At 45.2% G+C, this 19,319-nt stretch overlaps 1 protein-coding gene across 1 annotated transcript; it reads right to left on the bottom strand.

The window, feature by feature from the left end:
• Positions 1–11,929: 11,929 nt before the first annotated feature.
• ADORA3 (adenosine A3 receptor) lies at positions 11,930–14,679 on the bottom strand (the record flags this gene model as incomplete). The annotated part of the gene is made up of 2 exons (XM_082864667.1): positions 11,930–12,536; positions 14,297–14,679. The coding sequence occupies 2 exons, from the start codon at positions 14,677–14,679 to the stop codon at positions 11,930–11,932; spliced, it is 990 nt and encodes a 329-aa protein (XP_082720793.1).
• Positions 14,680–19,319: the final 4,640 nt, after the last annotated feature.

Here is a 19,319-nt window from a genome sequence, read left to right as displayed (position 1 = left end):
GAAAAAGAAAATAATTATAGAAAAAGAAAGTAAGGCGGTTTAGAGGTTTCTGATGGATGTATAGGGCTGAAAACAGAGATGTCGGTTCTATCTGTCCTCAGGGGCTAAGAACTTCATGTTTCCTCCATACCAGACCAGTGTGGGCACATCTGTCATCTCAGGATGTTGCATAATAAGGAAGTCGTGTACTTCACATCCAGCATGATAGTGGCTGGGGAAGTGTCTGACCAAGGAGACGAGATGGGCAACAGAGACCACCCCTCAGCCTTCCAGATGTGCACTGGGGCCTCCTCAAATGCTGCCTCAAGTGTAGCTCACAGTGGGTGTGACCAGCCTACAAAGCAGGCTCACATCCTTGATATCATTTGACATGGTATGATATTTTGTTCTCAGATGGACCCCATAAGAAAGATTGTGTGATATTCAGTTTACTGGCCTGAACACTGACTCAGAGAGGTGCAGTGACTTTCAAAGGTCACAAGGCTGGACAGTGGCAGAGCTGGGGCCAGCCCGGTCCTCTGAGTCTCATCTTTGGGGTCAGGCATGGGCAGAAAGTGGAAAGTCCCGTCCTCATATATTAGCACAAATGTTTTTAAGGGGAGAAAGGGGAAAGGAAGGGGAAACTTAAACTGAGAGAGAGAATCCAGACCCCTCATTTTAGCTGAGGGCTTCAAATTCCCCCACAACCCCTTCATCGGATCAAAGAACAAGGACTAATTTAGACAAGATCTATTTCCACCTCCTTTTATTGTCCCATCCCACTCCTTAGGTGGTTTGAGCTAATAAGCAAGAACTCCAGGTAGGAAAGGAAAAGAAAATGCACAGTTTCTGGGAAGCTTGGAGGGCTGGAGATGTTCCTTCCCTATCTCTTACCTGAAAAGACAGTCAAGGAGAGCAGAATGAAGAGCCTCATGACTGGAAGGAAGTGACCCTTCAACTGGGATGACCAGATGGACCCAGTGGTCTTAGGAATCCTAGATCTGTTTTCAGGAAATAGGAATCTTTGAGTTTAAGATGGTTTTATCCTGTTTGGAGTGACCAGGGAAAAGAAGGACCAACCAGTTAATCCAAGAAGTGCTACTATGTATAGGTACCCAGGTTGTGCACTGCACAGGGTACCTCATCAGAGGGATGCCATTTGTGGACATAAACTTACTTATATAGTAATATGAGAAAATTCTGGGCTTCCTGGTAGAGCCCAGAACAGCAGTGAAGATCCCCCTCCTGGGTAAATCCACTCTGGCACACAAGGCACACTCAGAAGGGCACATGTGCACACACCATCACTGGCACACATTCGTCTGTGCGACAGTGCCCTGTTCTGCCAATGGTCCAGGTATCATACGAGGCCAGGCCTCTTGTCTGTTCACCACTCTTGGAAGTCCAATTCCTATTTAGCTGAGAGGAAGACTAGTAATGAGATTCATAACTATCCTGCCTTCTGAGTGCATAGAGGGTGGAGCCTGAAGCAGGTGGAGCCTGGCATCCGGAGCATGTAAGCAGGTGAAAGTGAGGGTTTTTGTGCATCAGTAGACAGGCTGCAGCCTAAAGACATCTTGAAAGCTTTCTTGGGACAAAGCAAGGCTATCTGTCCATGCAGCAGAAGCTTCCCCTTATTCCTAATGGGACTCATATGGCCTGGCCACTGATTTTTAAAGTTTGAATTATGGAACCACTCTCAGTTGAATTTAAGCTGAATGCTTACTTATCACATCCCAGAGCTAGCACTTCTCATCAAGGGCTGGACGTGGGTGATTGTCCAGGTTTTCAATAATGTCCTCTCTTGAGGAAGGAGAGCCTTTCTCTAATTCACACCAAGTCAGTATATGGGCCAGCAGCAGGCCTGCATCATGGTACGTGTTTTACCTGCATCATGGTAGGTGTTTTGCTTATATTGCCTCATTTATTCCTTATGAAACATTTATGAGTTCAACAATTAAACTGCACAGGGAAAAAATGAAGCAGGAATCTATAGAGTAAAGGGGGCTTAAGAGACATATTGATAAAATTGCAATATATGGAATTTATTTGGATTCTGACTGAAGGAAACAATTGAGAAAATTTGGACAGTGACTAGATAGTTGATGATATTCCGAGATTATTGTTGGGGGACAGAGTCAAGATGGCAGTGTGGGAAGACGCTGAGTTAGGCTCTCCCCACAACTAGGGCACCTGCCAGCCACTGGTGGGGGACCCTGATGCCCAAGTAGACAGGAGGAACCCCCAAGTGAACCAGTAGGACACGGGGGCACTGAGGGGGAAGAATTGGAAGCCAGACAAGATTGGTGCCCCTGAGGCTGGGGAGATCAGGAGAGGCAGGCAGGAGGGACTCTCCGGGAGGAGAAGGAAAGGAGCAGAGGGCGATCGCCTGGCCCACTCAGGCCTAGGGAGGCTGCTGAGCTCCCAGGCCAGTCCTCTGCCCTCCAAGGCCCCCCCATCCCACACCAGCCGCATTGGTCCTGGGGGCATAGGAAGGAGCCCGAGGGGAGAATAGGAGAGGCAGTCAGGAGGGGGCCTCTGGGACCAGGGGAGCAGGAGAGGGGAGGAAGGCATTTGCCCCACCCACTCAAGTCCAGGAAGCTTGCTGGGCTCCCAGGTGAGGTCCCCTGCCCTCTGAGACCAGGGGTGGGGGACACGCCTGGACCCCTTCTGTTCCTTGAGCCTAAGCCACAGCCCCCAGGGCCTTTTCCAGCCCTGTGGGTCCTGAGCATAGGCCCCGCCCAGCACCCAAACCTCTCCCTTGCTTAGGCCCCGCCCTCCACAGCCAAGGCCTTCCCCTCCCCTTTTTTTTTTCTTTTCTCTCCTCCTCTTCTTTACTATTGTGATACTGACGTACCTTCTAGTTGTTGATTCATCTATATTTTTATATTCTTTCTAACATATCTGTTAGTTTCCTAGTCTAATTTTATTTTTTACTTTGTTATTGTTCTCTTTTTTGTTTTTTTGCCACTCCATGCAGCTTATGGGATCTTGGTTCATGAGCCAGGGGTCAGGCCGAATCTCCTGTGGTGGGAGCTCTGAGTCCAAAGCACTGGACTAACAGAGAACCTCAGACCGCAGGGAATATTCATTGGAGTGAGGTCTCACAGAGTTCTTCATCTCAGCACCAAGACCCAAGCTCTACCCAGTAGCCTCAAATTCCACTGTTGGAAGCCTCAGGCCAAACAACAAGTAAGATAGGAACACAATCCCAGTCATTAAAAAAAAAAAAAAATTTCACAGATGAAGGAGTAAGGTAAACATCTACAAGACCAAATAAATGAATAGGAAATAGGCAATCTACCTGAAAAATAATTCAGAGTAATGAGAGAAAAGATGACCCAGAATCTCAGAAATAGAATGGAGGCATGGATTCAGAAAATACAAGAAATGTTTAACAAAGATCTAGAAGAACTAAAGAACAAAAAAAGAGATGAACAACACAATAACTGAAATGAAAAATACACAAGAAGGAATCAGTAACAGAATAACTGAGGCAGAAGAAGGAACGAGTGAGCTGGAAGACAAAATGGTAGAAATAACTGCTGAGGAGCAGAATAAAGAAAAAAGAATGAAAAGAATTGAGGACAATCTCAGAGACCTCTGGGACAACACTAAACACACCAACATTCTAATTATAGGGGTCCCAGAAAAAGAAAGTGTCTGAGAAAATATTTGAAGGGATTATAGAAAACTCTATAATCTCTTCCTTAACATGGGAAAGGAAATAGTCACCCAAGTCCAGGAAGCACAGACAGTCCCATACAGGATAAATCCTAGGAAAAACACACCAAGACACATATTAATCAAACTAACAAAAATTAAATTCAAAGAAAAAATATTAAAAACAGCAAGGGAAAAACAAAAAAATAACATACAAAGGAATCCCTATAAGATTATCAGCTGCTTTTTCAGCAGACACTCTGCAGGCCAGAAGGGAGTGGCAAGATATACTTAAAGTGATGAAAGAGAAAAACCTACAACCAAGATTACTCTACCCAGCAAGGATCTCATTCAGATTTGATGGAGAAGTCAAAAGCTTTTCAGACAAGCAAAAGCTAAGAGAATTCAGCACCACCAAACCAGCTTTACAACAAATGCTAAAGAAACTTCTCTAAGCGGGAAACACAAGAGAAGAAAAAGACCCACAAAAAAACTCCAAAGCAATTAAGAAAATGGTAATAGGAACATACATATTGATAATAACCTTGAATGTAAATGGATTAAATGCCCCAACCAAAACACACAGACTGGCTGAATGGATACAATAAAAAGACCCATATATAGGCTGTCTACAAGAGACCCACTTCAGACCTAGGGACACATACAGACCAAAAGTGAGGGGATGGAAAAAGATATTCCATGCAAATGGAAATCAAAAGAAAGCTGGAGTAGCAATACTCATATCAGATAAAATAGACTTTAAAATAAAGACTGTTACAAGAGATAAGGAGGGACACTACATAAGGATCAAAGGATCAATCCAAAAGAAGATATAACAATTATAAATGTCTATGCACCCAACATAGGAGCACCTCAATACATAAGGCAAATGCTAACAACCATGAAAGGAGAAATTGACAGTAACACAATAATAGAGTAGGGGACTTTAACACCCCACTTACACCAATGGACAGATCATCCAATCAGAAAATAAGTAAGGAAATACAAGCTTTAAATGACACAATAGACCAGATATATTTAATTGATATTTATACAACATTCCACTCAAAATCGGCAGAATACACATTCTTCTCAAGTGCACATGGAACATTCTCCAGGATAGACCACATCTTGCATCACAAATCAAGCCTCAGAAAATTTAAGAACATTGAAATTGTATCAAGCATCTTTTCTGACCACAACACTATGAAATTGGAAATCAATTACAGGAAAAGAACTGTAAAAAACCCAAATACATGGAGGCTAAACAGTGTGCTACTAAATAACCAAGAGATCACTGAACAAATCAGAACAGAAATTAAAAAACACATAGAAACAAATGACAGTGAGAACACAATGACCCAAAACATATGGGATGCAGCAAAAGCAGTTCTAAGAGGGAAGTTTATAGCAATTCAATCTCACCTCAAGAAACAAGAAAAATCTCAAGTAAACTATCTAATCCTACACTTAAAACAACTAGAGGAAGAAGAACAAAGAAAACCCAAAGTCAGTAGAAGGAAATAAATCATAAAGATCAGAGCAGAAATAACTGAAATAGAAACAGAGAAAACAATAGCAAAGATCAATAAAACTAAAAGCTACTTCTTTGAGAAGATAAACAAAATTAATAAACCATTAGCCAGACTCATCAAGAAAAAAAGAGAGAAGTAAATCAATAAAGTTAGAGGGGCTTCCCTGGTGGCGCAGTGGTTGAGAGTCCACCTGCCGAGGCAGGGGACATGGGTTCGTGCCCCTGTCCAGGAAGATCCCACATGCCGTGGAGCGGCTAGGCCCGTGAACCATGGCCGCTAAGCCTGCACATCCAAAGCCTGTGCTCCGCAATGGGAGAGGCCACAATGGTGAGAGGCCCATGTACCGCAAAAAAAAAAAAAAAAAAAAAAAATTAGAAATGAAAAAGGAGGAATCACAACTGACACTGCAGAAATACAAAGGATTATAAGAGACTACTACAAACAACTGTATGCCAATAAAATGGACAGCCACGAAAAAATGGACAAATTCTTGGAAAGGTACAGTTTTCCGAGACTGAACCAGGAAAAATTAGAAAACATAAACAGACCTATCACAAGTAATGAAATTGAAACCATAATTAAAAATCTTCCAACAAACAAAAGTCCAGGACCAGATGGCTGGACCAGGTGAATTCTATCAAACATTTAGAGAAGATCTAACACCCATTCTTCTCAAAACAGATGGAGAAATATACCATGTCCTTGGATTGGAAGAATCAATATTGTGAAAATGACTATACTACCCAAAGCAATCTACAGATTCAACACAATCCCTATCAAACTACTAATGGCATTCTTCACAGAATTAGAACAGAAAATTTTACAATTTGTGTGGAAACACAAAAGACTCTGAATAGCCAAAGCAATCTTGAGAAAGAAAAACGGAGCTGGAGGAATAAGGTTCCCTGGCTTCAAACTATACCACAAAGCTAGAGTAATCAAGACAGCATGGTACTGGCACAAAAACAGAAATATAGATCAATAGAACAGGTTAGAATGCCCAGAGATAAGCCCATGCACATATGGGCACCTAATTTACAACAAAGAGGCAAGAACATACAATGGAGAAAAGAGAGCCTCTTCGATAAGTGGTGCTGGGAAAACTGGACAGTACATGTAAAAGAATGAAATTAGAACACTACCTAACACCATACACAAAAATAAACTCCAAATGGATTAAAGATCTAAATGTAAGACCAGACACTATAAAACTCTTAGAGGAAAACATAGGAAAAACACTCTTTGACATAAACCATAGCAAGATCTTTTTTGACCCACCTCCTAGAGTAACAGAAATAAAAACAAAAATTAAAAAATGGGACTTAGTTAAACTTAAAAGCTTTTACACAGCAAGGGAAACCATAAGCAAGACAAAAAGACAACCCTCAGAATGGGAGAAAATATTTGCAAATGAAACCATGGACAAAGGATCAATCTCCGAAATATACAAACAACTCATAGAGCTCAATATCAAAAAAACAAACAATCCAATTAAAAAATGGGCGGAAGGAAGACCTAAATAGACATTTCACCAAGGAAGACATACAGTTGGCCAAGAAACACATGAAAAGATGCTCAACATCGCTAATTATTAGAGAAATGCAAATCAAAACTACAATGAGGTATCACCTCACACAGGCCAGAATGGCCATTATGAAAAAATCTGGAAACAATAAGTGCTGGAAAGGATGTGGTGAAAAGGGAACCCTCATGCACTGCTGGTGGGCATGTAAATTGATACAACCACTACGGAAAACAGTATGGAGTTTCCTTAAAAAACTAAAAATAGAACTACCATATGACCCAGCAATCCCACTACTGGGCATATACCCCAAGAAAACCATAACTCAAAAAGAGACATGTACCACAATGTTCATTGCAGCACTATTTACAATAGCCAGGACATGGAACCAAACTAAATGTCCATCGACAGATGAATGAAAGAAGATGTGGCGCATATATACAATGGAATATTACTCAGAGATAAAAAGATATGAAATTGAGTTATTTGTAGTGAGGTGGATGGACCTAGAATCTGTCTACAGAGTGAATTAAGTCAGAAAGAAAAACAAATACGGTATGCTAACGCATATATATGGAATCTAAAAAAAAAAAAAAAAAATGGTACCGATGAACCTAGTTGCAGGGCAGGAATAAAGATGTAGACATAGAGAATGGACTTGAGGACACGGGGTGGGACATGGGTTCGTGCCCCGGTCCGGGAAGATCCCACATGCTGCGGAGCGGCTGGGCCCGTGAGCCATGGCCGCTGAGCTTGCGCGTCCGGAGCCTGTGCTCCGCAGCGGGAGAGGCCACAACAGTGAGAGGCCCGTGTACCGCAAATAATAATAATAATAATAACAATAATAATAATAATTATCATGTTAAGCCTCTAAGTTTGGGAATAGTTCATTACATAGCAATCAATAATTAATACTGACATTGTGGTTATTTTTTTTTAAGTAGTCCCTATTGCTGAGAAAGCTGCATGTAAAACAAACACTCAGTATTGCTCCGAGGTGGCACACCGTGAAACCGAAGAAAGTACCAACAGAAGGAGATTATGCGCAGATATCAGGAAAATGCCCAAGACAGGAAAAAGTAACATTCTAAAGCAAATGACAGGCTCAGAGTTACAGAGAATAAACAGGCGTGTCTATTAGCGTTCTGAGTATTATCTGGTGTTATTAGTTCTGTTGCTCCCTCTTAAGGGTAGAATTAATTTTCACTCTATTTGATGTGTAAATAAAAAGGCAAATGGGTCATAAGGATAAACCAAATTTTAAAAATATCTTTTAGAAATACAAACCGCAATGTTTACAGATGAAATAATTTGATGTGCAAAATTTCAAGATAATCAGGGTAAGGCAAGTAGGTGGGGTCATTAATGAAACAAGGCTGGCTGTAAGTTGATCATTATTAAAGCAGGACAATAGGTATATGAGCCTTCGTTATTCTAATCTCTCCACTTTTGTGTGTTTGAAATTTTTCATAACAAAAAGTAAAAAACAAAACATTGACACAGGTATTACTAGTCTCCCATTTTACAGATGAGAAAAATTGAGGCTCAGTTAAAGTAACTGCTAAATTTAAGTTCACACAGCTAGTACAGCCGCCATGAGCTGATGCTAAATCTGAAAGAAAAAATTGTTCTTTCCATCGCTCAATTCTGCTTCCCCAGTAGTAACAATATCGCAACACTGTAGAGCACTTTAGAGTTGAGATTTTACGTTATGCCAGTCATCCGAGTGGTTGGGGCAAGATGCAGCCTCATTTTTCCCATTCCCATTGTACCCAGTATAGTATCTAAGGGCAGAGTTTCTCTAGAAAATGTGAATTTAATTGTAAGAAACTGAAGATACACACGGACCATGGCCAGACCATATATAAAAATAGAACTCTGGCCCACTACCAGCCCAGGAAACCAGCCCCTTATCTATAGTAACAGGCCCAGGAAGCCAGCCTGATGTAAACCAGACTTATAGGAACTCAGGCCATTATTCCTAGTAACAATTCAGAAAGCCAAACAATAATCCCTGTAACAATTGGCCCTGAATGGCCAGGACCTGATGAATAACTGACAGCTTCCCTAATTTTTGTCCTGCTTCCATCTACGAACCAACCAGAGAAAGTCAAGTATGCCCCCTAACCCATCACACAGGATGCCCCACTTCTAGTTGGCCTGCCTACAGCCTCCCCAGGCCAACAGTCTCCAGTCGGGGTGTACCTGAAGCCTTCTTTTTTCTACTATAAAAGTATCCCACTCTTCTGCCTGCCTTTAAGTCTCTGCCAAAAAGCAAGGGGCAGTGACTGACTCCTTTGCTATAGAAAGCTCAGAATAAATAGGGTTTGTTTGTTCTCATTTGGTTGGTCTTCACTTATTTCTACTGTTGATTTGATTTTAAAAATTGAGTAAATAAGCCCAGCTACTCAGCATCTACCTTTGTTCCAGTGAATCTGTCTGGAGGAGGAAGGAGGAAGCAAACCTCAGTTTTGTCTCGGTGGTCTTTTTTGTCTTATTCCTTTCAAATGAAAGCCCAACAGCCACCTTTGATAATGTTTAGCTGAAGGGAGCTAGCCAGGAGACAGACTCAGGGAAACTCCAGTGACATTAATCTCTAAACCTGAAACCAGGGTAGATCTTGCCGCTTCCAGCCCAACTCCTCACCAGTCAGTCTTGGTTCATCTTTTTTGAGTTCACGCCAAAAGATGTTTCACTGTAAGGGCCTCTTCTGGGCTGGTGGAGCCCCCTAGCTCAAGAGATTCTCATTGACTCTCAAGCCCCCAAAATACAACTTCCTACAAGCCTTCAGTGGGTTTGCTAAGCAGTGACTGTCAGAAAGGAAAAGAGAGAGAAGGAGGGGAGGAGGAGAAAGGGAGAAAAAAAAAAGTTTTTCTGAAACTCTGGAGCTACAGCTTGTCTGATGACACCAAATGACTCAGGACAGACTGCTGTTTTCTTGTGAGGCAAGCGGTCCCTTTAAATCAAGTTTCCTAAAAGGGCACATGCCCAATGTTGCTATAGCAACTGGGTTAGAGGCCAAGAACCAACCAGCACTTCCCTCAAGTCTCCAACTGGGCAAAGGTGAGTCGTGGGCAGCACAGTGTGCCAGGAGCACCCAATGCCCCAGAGTAGACCCAGGGCCTCGTCCTGGAGGGGCATTTTAACTAAACACAAAAGTTAATTTGGGGGAAAATGCTGAAATCAAAAGAGGGGATACCATTAAGAAAAAAATTAGAGGTGGGGGAGGTTTGTCTTTTGAAAGAAAAAAGATCCCCCAAAACGTTGATGGGGAATTTGTCAGGACAAAAGTCCCCTCCCACGTCCAGGGACCCCCAGGAATGGAGGGCGGGGGTGCGTTGCAGTCCTCTGCCTCTAACATAAGATTGTGAATGGCACCAGGAAGTGGGTGGGCGGGGTGACCAACAGGTTTGGTATCGGCAGAAAATGCTACGTGCGAGCTTTTCAACATCGCACATGGTGTTGATTACTCCTGGGCTGACAAGAAAAGACACGAGGACATTTCCCTGAAGGGCAATGTTAACAAGATAAATAGGTTTATCAAGCTCTGGCCTAAGATTAGGATCAGGATAACCTTTCAAGATTGGCTAAGAATTAATTAGAAGAACGTTTTCAGTACAGTTATCTTCTTTGATGTGGTTTAACTGAAATCCCCATCTTGCTGCTCTCATCAAGTTAATATATTTATTGTCTTGGGAGTGAGAGTCCACAGCTGCAAGTTTGGATAGCCCAATCAGAGATGCCACCTCAAACTTCCAGAGCCACACTTAAAGCCCGAATGACTTGACTAGTGTCTGGTGTCCCAGTTGGCAACAGCAGTTAATGCAAAAAACCCAGCAGTCTTTTTTTTTTTTTTTTTGCGGTACGCGGGCCTCTCACTGCTGTGGCCTCTCCCGTGGCAGAGCACAGGCTCCGGACGCGCAGGCTCAGCGGCCATGGCTCACGGGCCCAGCCGCTCCGCGGCATGTGGGATCTTCCCAGACCGGGCCACGAACCCGTGTCCCCTGCATCGGCAGGCGGACTCTCAACCACTGCGCCACCAGGGAAGCCCCCAGCAGTCCTTGAGTATACAAATCATAGTTTGTACCCATGATTCTGTTAATTGTACATAAGGTGGACTTAAGAGTTTGGAATTTGTAGAAATGACAAGTCACTCTGCATGTCTAGGGATACGTAGCAAGAATCTTGGGTTCTCCCATAAGGCAGGACTGCCTTGAAATTCTGGCTCTCATACTCGTTAACTGTGTGATCGTGGACAAGTTACTTAACACCTCTGTGCCTCAGTTTTCTCTTCTGCAAAATATAGATGGTAATAACGGTGGTACCTAAAAGACTGTCAGGACCGAAAGAGAGAACGCGTGCAAAATAGTACATAGAAAGTGCTCAACATATAATAGCTGTCTGGTGTCTCTTTTTGCCCCACTCCCGCTATTCCTATTAAATAATAAAATACCAGAGGAGATGATTAAGACTCAGCTCTAAGAATCATTTCTTCTCTAACACTCGATGAATGGTTCATAAAGTTGACAAATGTTCTGATCAGCCCTGGAAAAAGGAGCAGGGTGTTCTGGGGCCAGGGGTGAGGGTCCTAGAATTTACACAGGCGAACATGCCACATGGCATCAGGTAGAAGCAGGCTGAGTGCCAGGAGGAGCCAGCTGGGTCTTCAAGACCCAAGTGACCCTGACCCTCAGCAAAGAGCTACACAGCAATTAGTTATCATCTTTTATTTACTCAAATACATTTACAGGTGAATCCAGCAAGTTAAGTCCCTCTTAAACTCAGTTCACTCCTTGCATTCCATCCATCCTCCAGGTATCTGCTGAGAGCAGGGTTCTCTGCTTAGTTCCATAATGGAGTAGAACTGAGTCACCATTATATACATGTCCAGCCCAGTTGGGACCCTTTTGTCAGTAAGTCAATGAGGCATCCTTCAGATTCCATGACTTCTGTTTGGGAAGGAGGAACACAGGCAGTAGTAACAATAGACTATTGTCCTCAAGTCAGACACCCAGAAAATTGAATTAGAAAAGAAGGACAAGAAAAAAATTGAATTAGAGAAAGAGGGTAGTAGGGAAGATAAAATTGGAGACAGACAGCCAAATGCATCCCACATCACTGGAAGGAATCAAACACGTGAGAGCCCATGGCCCGGGTGGGTAGGCCCTCAAGTGTTTGTCCATGCTGAATCTGAAGGGTAATGGAATGGAGAGTCATCTTTCATGGATAGCTACTCAGAAGTCTGCTCAGTGCTTGAGTCCAAGCAATTAGAGGGCTGGCAGATCACACAGGATTTGAGGATCAAGAGATAGGTTTCCTTGAACTTCTTTATTTTATAAGCATAGACGATAGGGTTCATCATGGAGTTAGCATGGGACAGCAGGATGCCCAAGTAGAGCACAACCTGTGGTACTTCACCATTAAAGTAGATGATACAATTGATGATGGATAAAGGCAGCCAGGACAAAGCAAACAAGAAAAGAACCAGAAACAGAGACTTGGCTGTCTTGAACTCCCGTCCATAAAATGCACCTGTCTCTTTGGAGTTAGAAAAGTTCTGATTGAGTTTGTTCCGGATGACATAGAAGATGTCAAGGTAGATGGCACACATGACAACCAGGGGAATGAAAATCCAAGTGAAGAAGCTGAAGTAGACCATGTAGTCCATCCTCATCACGGAACGGAATTGGCAGGAAAGGAAGGTGAGATTTTTGTGGTACTCTGAGTTCAGTTTCATGTTCCAGCCAAACATGGGAGTCAATCCCACCAGGAATGACACCAGCCAGCAAAGGCCCAGAGCCAACCATATTCGTCTTTGAGTGGTGAACCTCTTGTATCTGTTGGAATGGAAGAGAGTCAGTGAGTTCACAGTAGGAATTGCTAATGAGTGGGGGGAGATGGAGCTGGAGGGTGTTGGTATTCTATGGTGATTTCAGCTAAACTCTACTGGATATGAAGACAAGATGAGCAGACAATGATTAGAGAAAAATAGAGCAAAGTTCTCTGGGAACTTTTCTAAAGAAGTACAACCTCCAAAGCAACAGGAGTACGTTGCCTAGAGTCAGGGGCTTGCGTACCCCATTCACAGTTCCATGTCCAGCCCAAGAATTCTTCAGTCCCTGGGAGGTAAGAGTTATCGATCAAAGTCTCCTGGGATCGCCTTACCTGGGGAGAAATAATCTGCTCAAAGCATGTTTGCCTGCTGTGCTCTGCACTGGTTTTTTTGTTTGTTTGTTTTGTTTTTTGGCTGTTTGGCTGCTGTCCATAAATTAGACTCTGCCTGTCCCACACTTACTCCCTACCTGTGTCTGCCCCTGCTTCTCTATTTGCACTACACTTGGGGTTTGAGTTAGACTCCACTCTCATGGAGTTGCAAACGTCATGTTGAGGTTCTTCCAGGACCTTAAAAGACTCATCCAATCAAAAGTCACCATTTCTCCTTAAACCATTCTTCCTGACAACATTCTACATAGGCTATAAGAAGGAAGCAGATTTTAAGTACTGGCTATGTACTCAGTAGACTTTCTCTCAATAAAATCTCATGATAAACTGGAGATATTTTTGTGACAATCTCCATTTCATTGATGGTAAATGTGAAAATCATAGTAGTTACAGCTACCATTTACTGAGCACAGTCTGTGTGCTGGGCATTTTTCTAAGGGCTTTACGTGTATTAACTCATTTGATCTTATGGGAAAAGTACAATTATCATCCCCATTTTATAGATGAAAAAAATGAAACAGACAAGTTAAGCAACTTGTAGAAGCCAAAAGTGTTGGAGCTAAAATGGAATGGAGGTGAATCTGAGTTCAGAGCATCTTAACACTATGACGAGGAACTGAGACACAGAAAGCTAAATAACTTGCCCAAGATCAGGCCTCAAGATCTGGGATTTGAACCCAGGCTCGTTTGTATCAAAAGTTGTCTGTAGCTCCCTCACCATGCTCTTTCCCCAAGAGAAGAGAGGAGCAACAAGATGCCAATGTAATTCAGGACACCTGGGGAATTCGATATCTTCATTTGGCAATCTGTTCTGTTCACATGGTCACCTGAAAAGTTGTTACTACTTTCTGTAATGGAGAACTTTTGTGGTCCCCTTCTCAACATGGAAGAGGAAACAAAATTAAAATAACTTTAAAATAGCCTACATTTGCAAAGAAGAGAAACATCAGTTTATCTCCTTTTCTCTCTGCTTATCTTATCATCTAGTATGTTTCTATCATTTCTAAAAGTCAAGAGCATTTTTCACTAATTAAAGATGCATCGAGTTTTTATCATCTTTAGCCCCCCAGGGTATTGAGCATATACTCCTGTAGTCAGTGGGGAGGGATTGGAGCGTTCCTCTGTTTCTAGTTCCCAAGTCTCTACTCATCGTTGTTAAACCCTTCACACACCAAGTGGTGAAAAGAACCTGTTTCAAGCTCAGAGGCCAATTTGGATTTGTTTCCACTCAAAAAGTGGTGATCAGAACCTGTTTCAAGCTCAGAGGCCAATTTGGATTTGTTTCCACTCAAAAAGTCTGAGATCTGGAGGTTGTAGCCCCATTTCCCAGGCACCTCTATCACTGCCCCACACCACCCTTCTCCAAGCAAGTTACCTGACCGTGAGCTTGACCCGCAGGTATCGGTCCACGGCAATGGCTAGCAAGGACATGATGGAGGCGTGGGTGAAGATCAGCAGCAGGCAGGTCATGAGAAGGCAGCTATGAAAGTGGATGGTGACACCCAGGCTGATGACAATGGCCAAAGGCATGACCAGCACCCCGACAGCAATGTCAGCCAGGGCTAGGGAGACAAGGAAATAGAAGGTGGTGTTCTGCAGGCTGGGGTTCAATTTGACCACCCAGATGACCAGCACGTTGCCCACTATGGCACAGAGCCCAATGAGAATCTCCACAGTGATGTAGGTAGCGTTGGCCAAGGACACGGCAGTGCTGTTGACAGGCATCTCGCTTTCCAGGTGGAGCCTCCCAGGTGACATTTGTGCCAACAAGATCCGTGTGGACCAGTCAGCCTAGCTCTTGCCAGGCATCTCACCAGAGGTCCAGGTGCAGCAGCCACAGTCCAGAGCTCACAACACGCCCATTCCTTCTCTTCTCTGTTGGAACCCCCTCTCCCCCTCTCCTTATAGACAGTCCATCACAGGGCCATCACTTTCAGCCCCAGTGCAGGCCGTACACCCCTGGGCTCCCAGAAGCCTGGAGGACAGTTCTATGTGGGCTGAAAGTGAAAATGCTGCTTCTGTTAGTTGCCCTGCCCCTGGAGGGCTACTTAAGTTCCATCAAGACAAGCAATGCTCTTCAGTGGTGTTTCAGGAAGTCAGATGGGCCAAGCGGAAGCACAGAGCCAGGAACACTCAGCAAGAAGATGGAAAGAATGAGAGCTGGGTGGGGGCGTGTTCGTAGCATGGAGAAGACTCAGCATTCATCTACTCAAGGACTAGATAAGAATGTCACTCTGGGTGGGAGAGGAGCTGGGAGCACTGACTACGTGACATTCTGGCTTTCTGATAGCTTATCAGAAAGATCGCACAGTAAGGAGGCAAGCAGAACCCACAGAAGAGAAAGAAATAGCCTTTGGTGGCAGGCTCCTAAACTTAGCCAGAATGTGTTCTTTCTAAAGAGTACACTCCACAGACTGACTGTGTCCCCCCAAAACTCATAGGTTGAATTCTGACCCTCAAGTCAAAGTAGTTGGAGGTGGTGGCTTTGGGAGCTTATTAGGTCATGAGGGTAGAGCCCTTATGAATGGGATTAGTGTCCTTATAAGAGGGACCCCACAGAGCTCCCTTGCCCCTTCCACCATCTATGTACCAGGAAGTTGGCTCTCACCAGACACAGGTTCTACTGATGCCTTGATCTTGGACTTCCCAGCCTCCAGAAATGTGGGAAATAAATCTCTCTTGTTTCTAAGTCACTTAGTCTTTGGTATTCAGTTATATCAGCCCAAAGGTACTAAGACAGCGCATAACAGTAAGGACTGAGAATTCGGCCATGAGTTGACTCTGCTGGGGCATAGCTGGAACACAGCCTTTGTATCAGAGATCTTTTGCCAAAGAGACAACCTAAGATTCCATGTTCAGAAGAGCAAAACTTCAGCACCTCCCGTAAGCATCACATCTGCTGACCCTCATCTTCCCTTCTCAGCCCACACACCCACCATGCCCTCACACTAGCAACCAGCCTGTGTCAGATCTATTTGAGGGACAACAGGATGACCAGCCATGCAGAAAGGAGGGAAAGGGCAACATGTACACATGATCACACAGCATACCTCCTGCCCTCCGGCCCCAAGCCCCACCCCCGCCCTGCAGGAACAGCCATCTACCTGAAAATCAGACCCTCTCCCTGAAGTTGCTCACCTGGGAACTCCTGGGAATCAGACACTCGAATGCAATTTTTATTTGGAGTTCCCCTGGTTCAGGGGTTTCTCAGTGCCGCCCAAAAGGGTTATTTAGAGAGACAGCAAAAGGAACAGTTGGACCTAAGCCCACCCTGTGGATTGAAGGGTTGATAATACTTACCTCTAGGCACCAATCTATCTACAGCCAAAAAATAAAATTTGACGATCACAGGAGTGCTGTTCTGGTGTTTACTAACAAACACCTCTCACTGGGGCACTGGTGAGATGCCTCAGCATGGGGCCTGCCAGGGTCTTCTTTAGTTGTTCTGCTTCCGCATCATCCCTACCCCCCCACTGCCCACCCCCACCGCACCCCAAGTCTGTCTGGTGTGCCTTGCTAATCCCTGCTAGACTTGCTCAGGGAAATGAGCCAACTCCCCGGACATTAAGTGGCAGTCCTCTCCAACTGCATTTCTGTCGCTCCAGCATTTCCCAATGTTAGCCGTGCCCACATCCCTGCACTTTGGGAACAGGAAAGGTGTCACCAGCCTCCAACGTGACCTCTCATAAATGTCTCTACTGCAGCTGCTGTCTTTATCTCTGCTCGGGAGAAGGGAGATATAGAGAGCGATTTCTAGGAGGCTGCGTGCGACCGAAACAAGTCCTCCTCGCTGTAAAGCCGCTGTTGAATCTTGGTAATTCACTGCCAACAATGTACCCCGGCTCCTGACCCTCAGCCACCCAGTAGCACCAAAACCTTGTGGGAGAGAAAGACCCTCTGGGGTAGCAATGAGTCGTGTTGCCTGGCTGTGGTGATGGTATAGCTAAGGAACATTTTTCCTGGAGGGTTTGGTAACCCCGGGTCTGCCTGGGGTGGACGAGGACAGAGCGAGTGGGCTCATGGCAGAGTGGAGCACAGACAGCTGCTCTGTGTTTGGGAGCTGGACAGACAGTGGACAGTTCCTGCATTTAAAGAAAAAAGCCTGTGGCCCTTGTGCAGCTGTGGGCCAGAAGCTTGGGGGAGGGAGAAGGAGGTGGAGGCCAGGGAAAGAACCACAGATCCATCCTACCGGAAGTGAGCTGAGCTGTTAGGGATGGAAGTGACAGCAGGAGTTGGAAACCCGACTGGTGGGTGTTTTCAGATTCCAGCCTAATTCCCCTCCTTTAAGACCCAGGTGAGTCCTTCCAGAATCAGCCCATCTCATCTGGGTTAGAGAAACCAAGTAGAAGGGTTTTGCTCAAGGACCAGTCACAAGGGCAGCGTGGTGGGGACAGGATAGCCTGTGAAGCTGTAACCCACAGGAACAAGGAGAGACAGGGGACACACTTGGGGCCACTGACCCAGCCACCGCCTCCCCCCCCCCAACTTCCCCAGGAATTGTTCCCAGAATCCTCTGCACAAACCTGGGGCATTTCCTCTCCATGAATAAAGGAAGCCCTTCCTTTATATTTTCTGAGTAGACAGAGCCCACCGATACTCAGGGGGCTGATGTGAGGGGTGAGGAGGAAGGCTTTCACAGCCACTTAGCATTTTGGTGTAAGACGGGGCCCTGAGTGTCCTTTTCATTCTAGACCGAACACCAAAGGGCAGCCAGGGAAAGAGGACAGAGAAACCAGGAGGAATGGTCCCCTTTCCCCATCCCCCCAACCCAGTCCACAGCCACTCTTAGTCAGGGAACTACCCTCATCACCTCTGAGCCCCCTAAACCAGCCCCAGGTGCAGCCTCCATGTTGCCCCCGCGATCAAGTCCAGACTCCTCGGAATGGCATTGGAGGCTCTCTGTGAGGGGCTCTCCCAGCCCCTGCAGTCTCCTGTTGCCTGGTTCATCAGGAAACCATAAGTGCCACTGGGCCACGTGCCCCGGGGCTCAGAGCGAGCTCTTTCACTTCCTCTCCCCTACGCACATGCTTCTTTCTGGCTAGGAAGGCCCTTCTCCTGTGCATCCACACAGAAAACAAGCACTTTTCCTTCTAGACACTTCTCAAACTGAACCTTGAAGAAAAATTTTCAGACCCCACCCGCCCCTGTCCCATGCTGGGTTTATATAATCCCTCCCCTGTTATTCTTTGAGCTCCTGGAAGGCAGGGATCTCCCCTTTTCATTTCTGCATTTCTATCCCCTACCACAATGCCTGGCGGCTACTAGGTGCTCAGAATATTGACAAATGAATGAGTAGGAACCTCGGTGAACCAGGGGGCATAAACTCAGCACTGGGTACAGAATACCAGCACTGGGTATAGAATACCAATCAGCTAGGACCTGTGAAGCACTTTCCATTATACCAGCTGCTGTGCCGAGCATTTTATACGTCTGATCTCCTTCGATTCTCTCTGATGAAGTAGATACTGTCATTACTGTTGAGGCTCAGAAGGGTTAAGTAACTTGCCCCCCGGGGTGCAGAGCTAGGAAGTGGCAGAGCTGGCATTCAAACCCAGGTTCCCGGCTTCGGTAAATGCATAAGCGAGAAGGGCTTGGGCCCCAAGGGGATCTCTGTACCAGAAAGAAAACCTTTTGTTGGACCAAGGTGCCCCACACACAAAAAATTTAATAATAAAATAAATTATAAGTGAAACGTGGCTCAGCAGATTTTCCCATCTAAAAGAAAGCCCATGTCTGTTTAGGTTCTACTGAAAAAACCTGAAAATATGGAGGAGGGAAGGGTCTGGGAGGAACCATGAGCCTGAATCAGAGAAAAAGCAACCGGAGTCCTAGGGAAAGGCCTCTCATGTCCCAAACCCTGGCCTGGAGCCACCGTGGGCTGAGGCAACTGGACTCAGATCAACTGCAAGGCCACAACCTGGCCCTCGGGCTTCTGCTTAAAAGCCTAAGAGCCCGGCCAGAGATGGTTCATCTGATCCTTTGCAGCTTCTCAGAAAAGCCTGGGAAATCCCAGCACCCAGCCTGCAGCAACAACAAGACGCAGTGTTAGCAGGGGCCCAAGGAAAGGACTCTGCAGCCCCAGAACTGGTGCAGGTGGTTGCTGAGACAGGATGTCAGGCAGGCGGAAGGTGCTGCCTTCTGCCAGGGGCTGGCTCTCACTGACTCGACTGCTGCCTGCAGAGTTGCACAAGATCATTTTGCTCACTTCCTCTTGGCCCCATCACCACTTCCCCAAAGATTTATATTTTTATAGAACTTGATGCTTGCCAGGCAGCAGCAGAGGCTTAGAAAGAGCAAGTGCTCAGAGTCCCTCCAGGACGGTGGTCTGCTCTTACTCCCCCTCTGCCAGCCCTCCTTCCTTCTCTGCCTCTCAATCAAGCCAGAGGGAGGAGGCTGCG

Source organism: Leucopleurus acutus (genome assembly GCF_964270905.1).
Source record: "Leucopleurus acutus genome assembly, chromosome: 2".
NCBI classification, from domain to species: Eukaryota; Metazoa; Chordata; class Mammalia; order Artiodactyla; family Delphinidae; genus Leucopleurus; species Leucopleurus acutus.
This window is presented reverse-complemented; position numbering and strand designations above follow the sequence as displayed.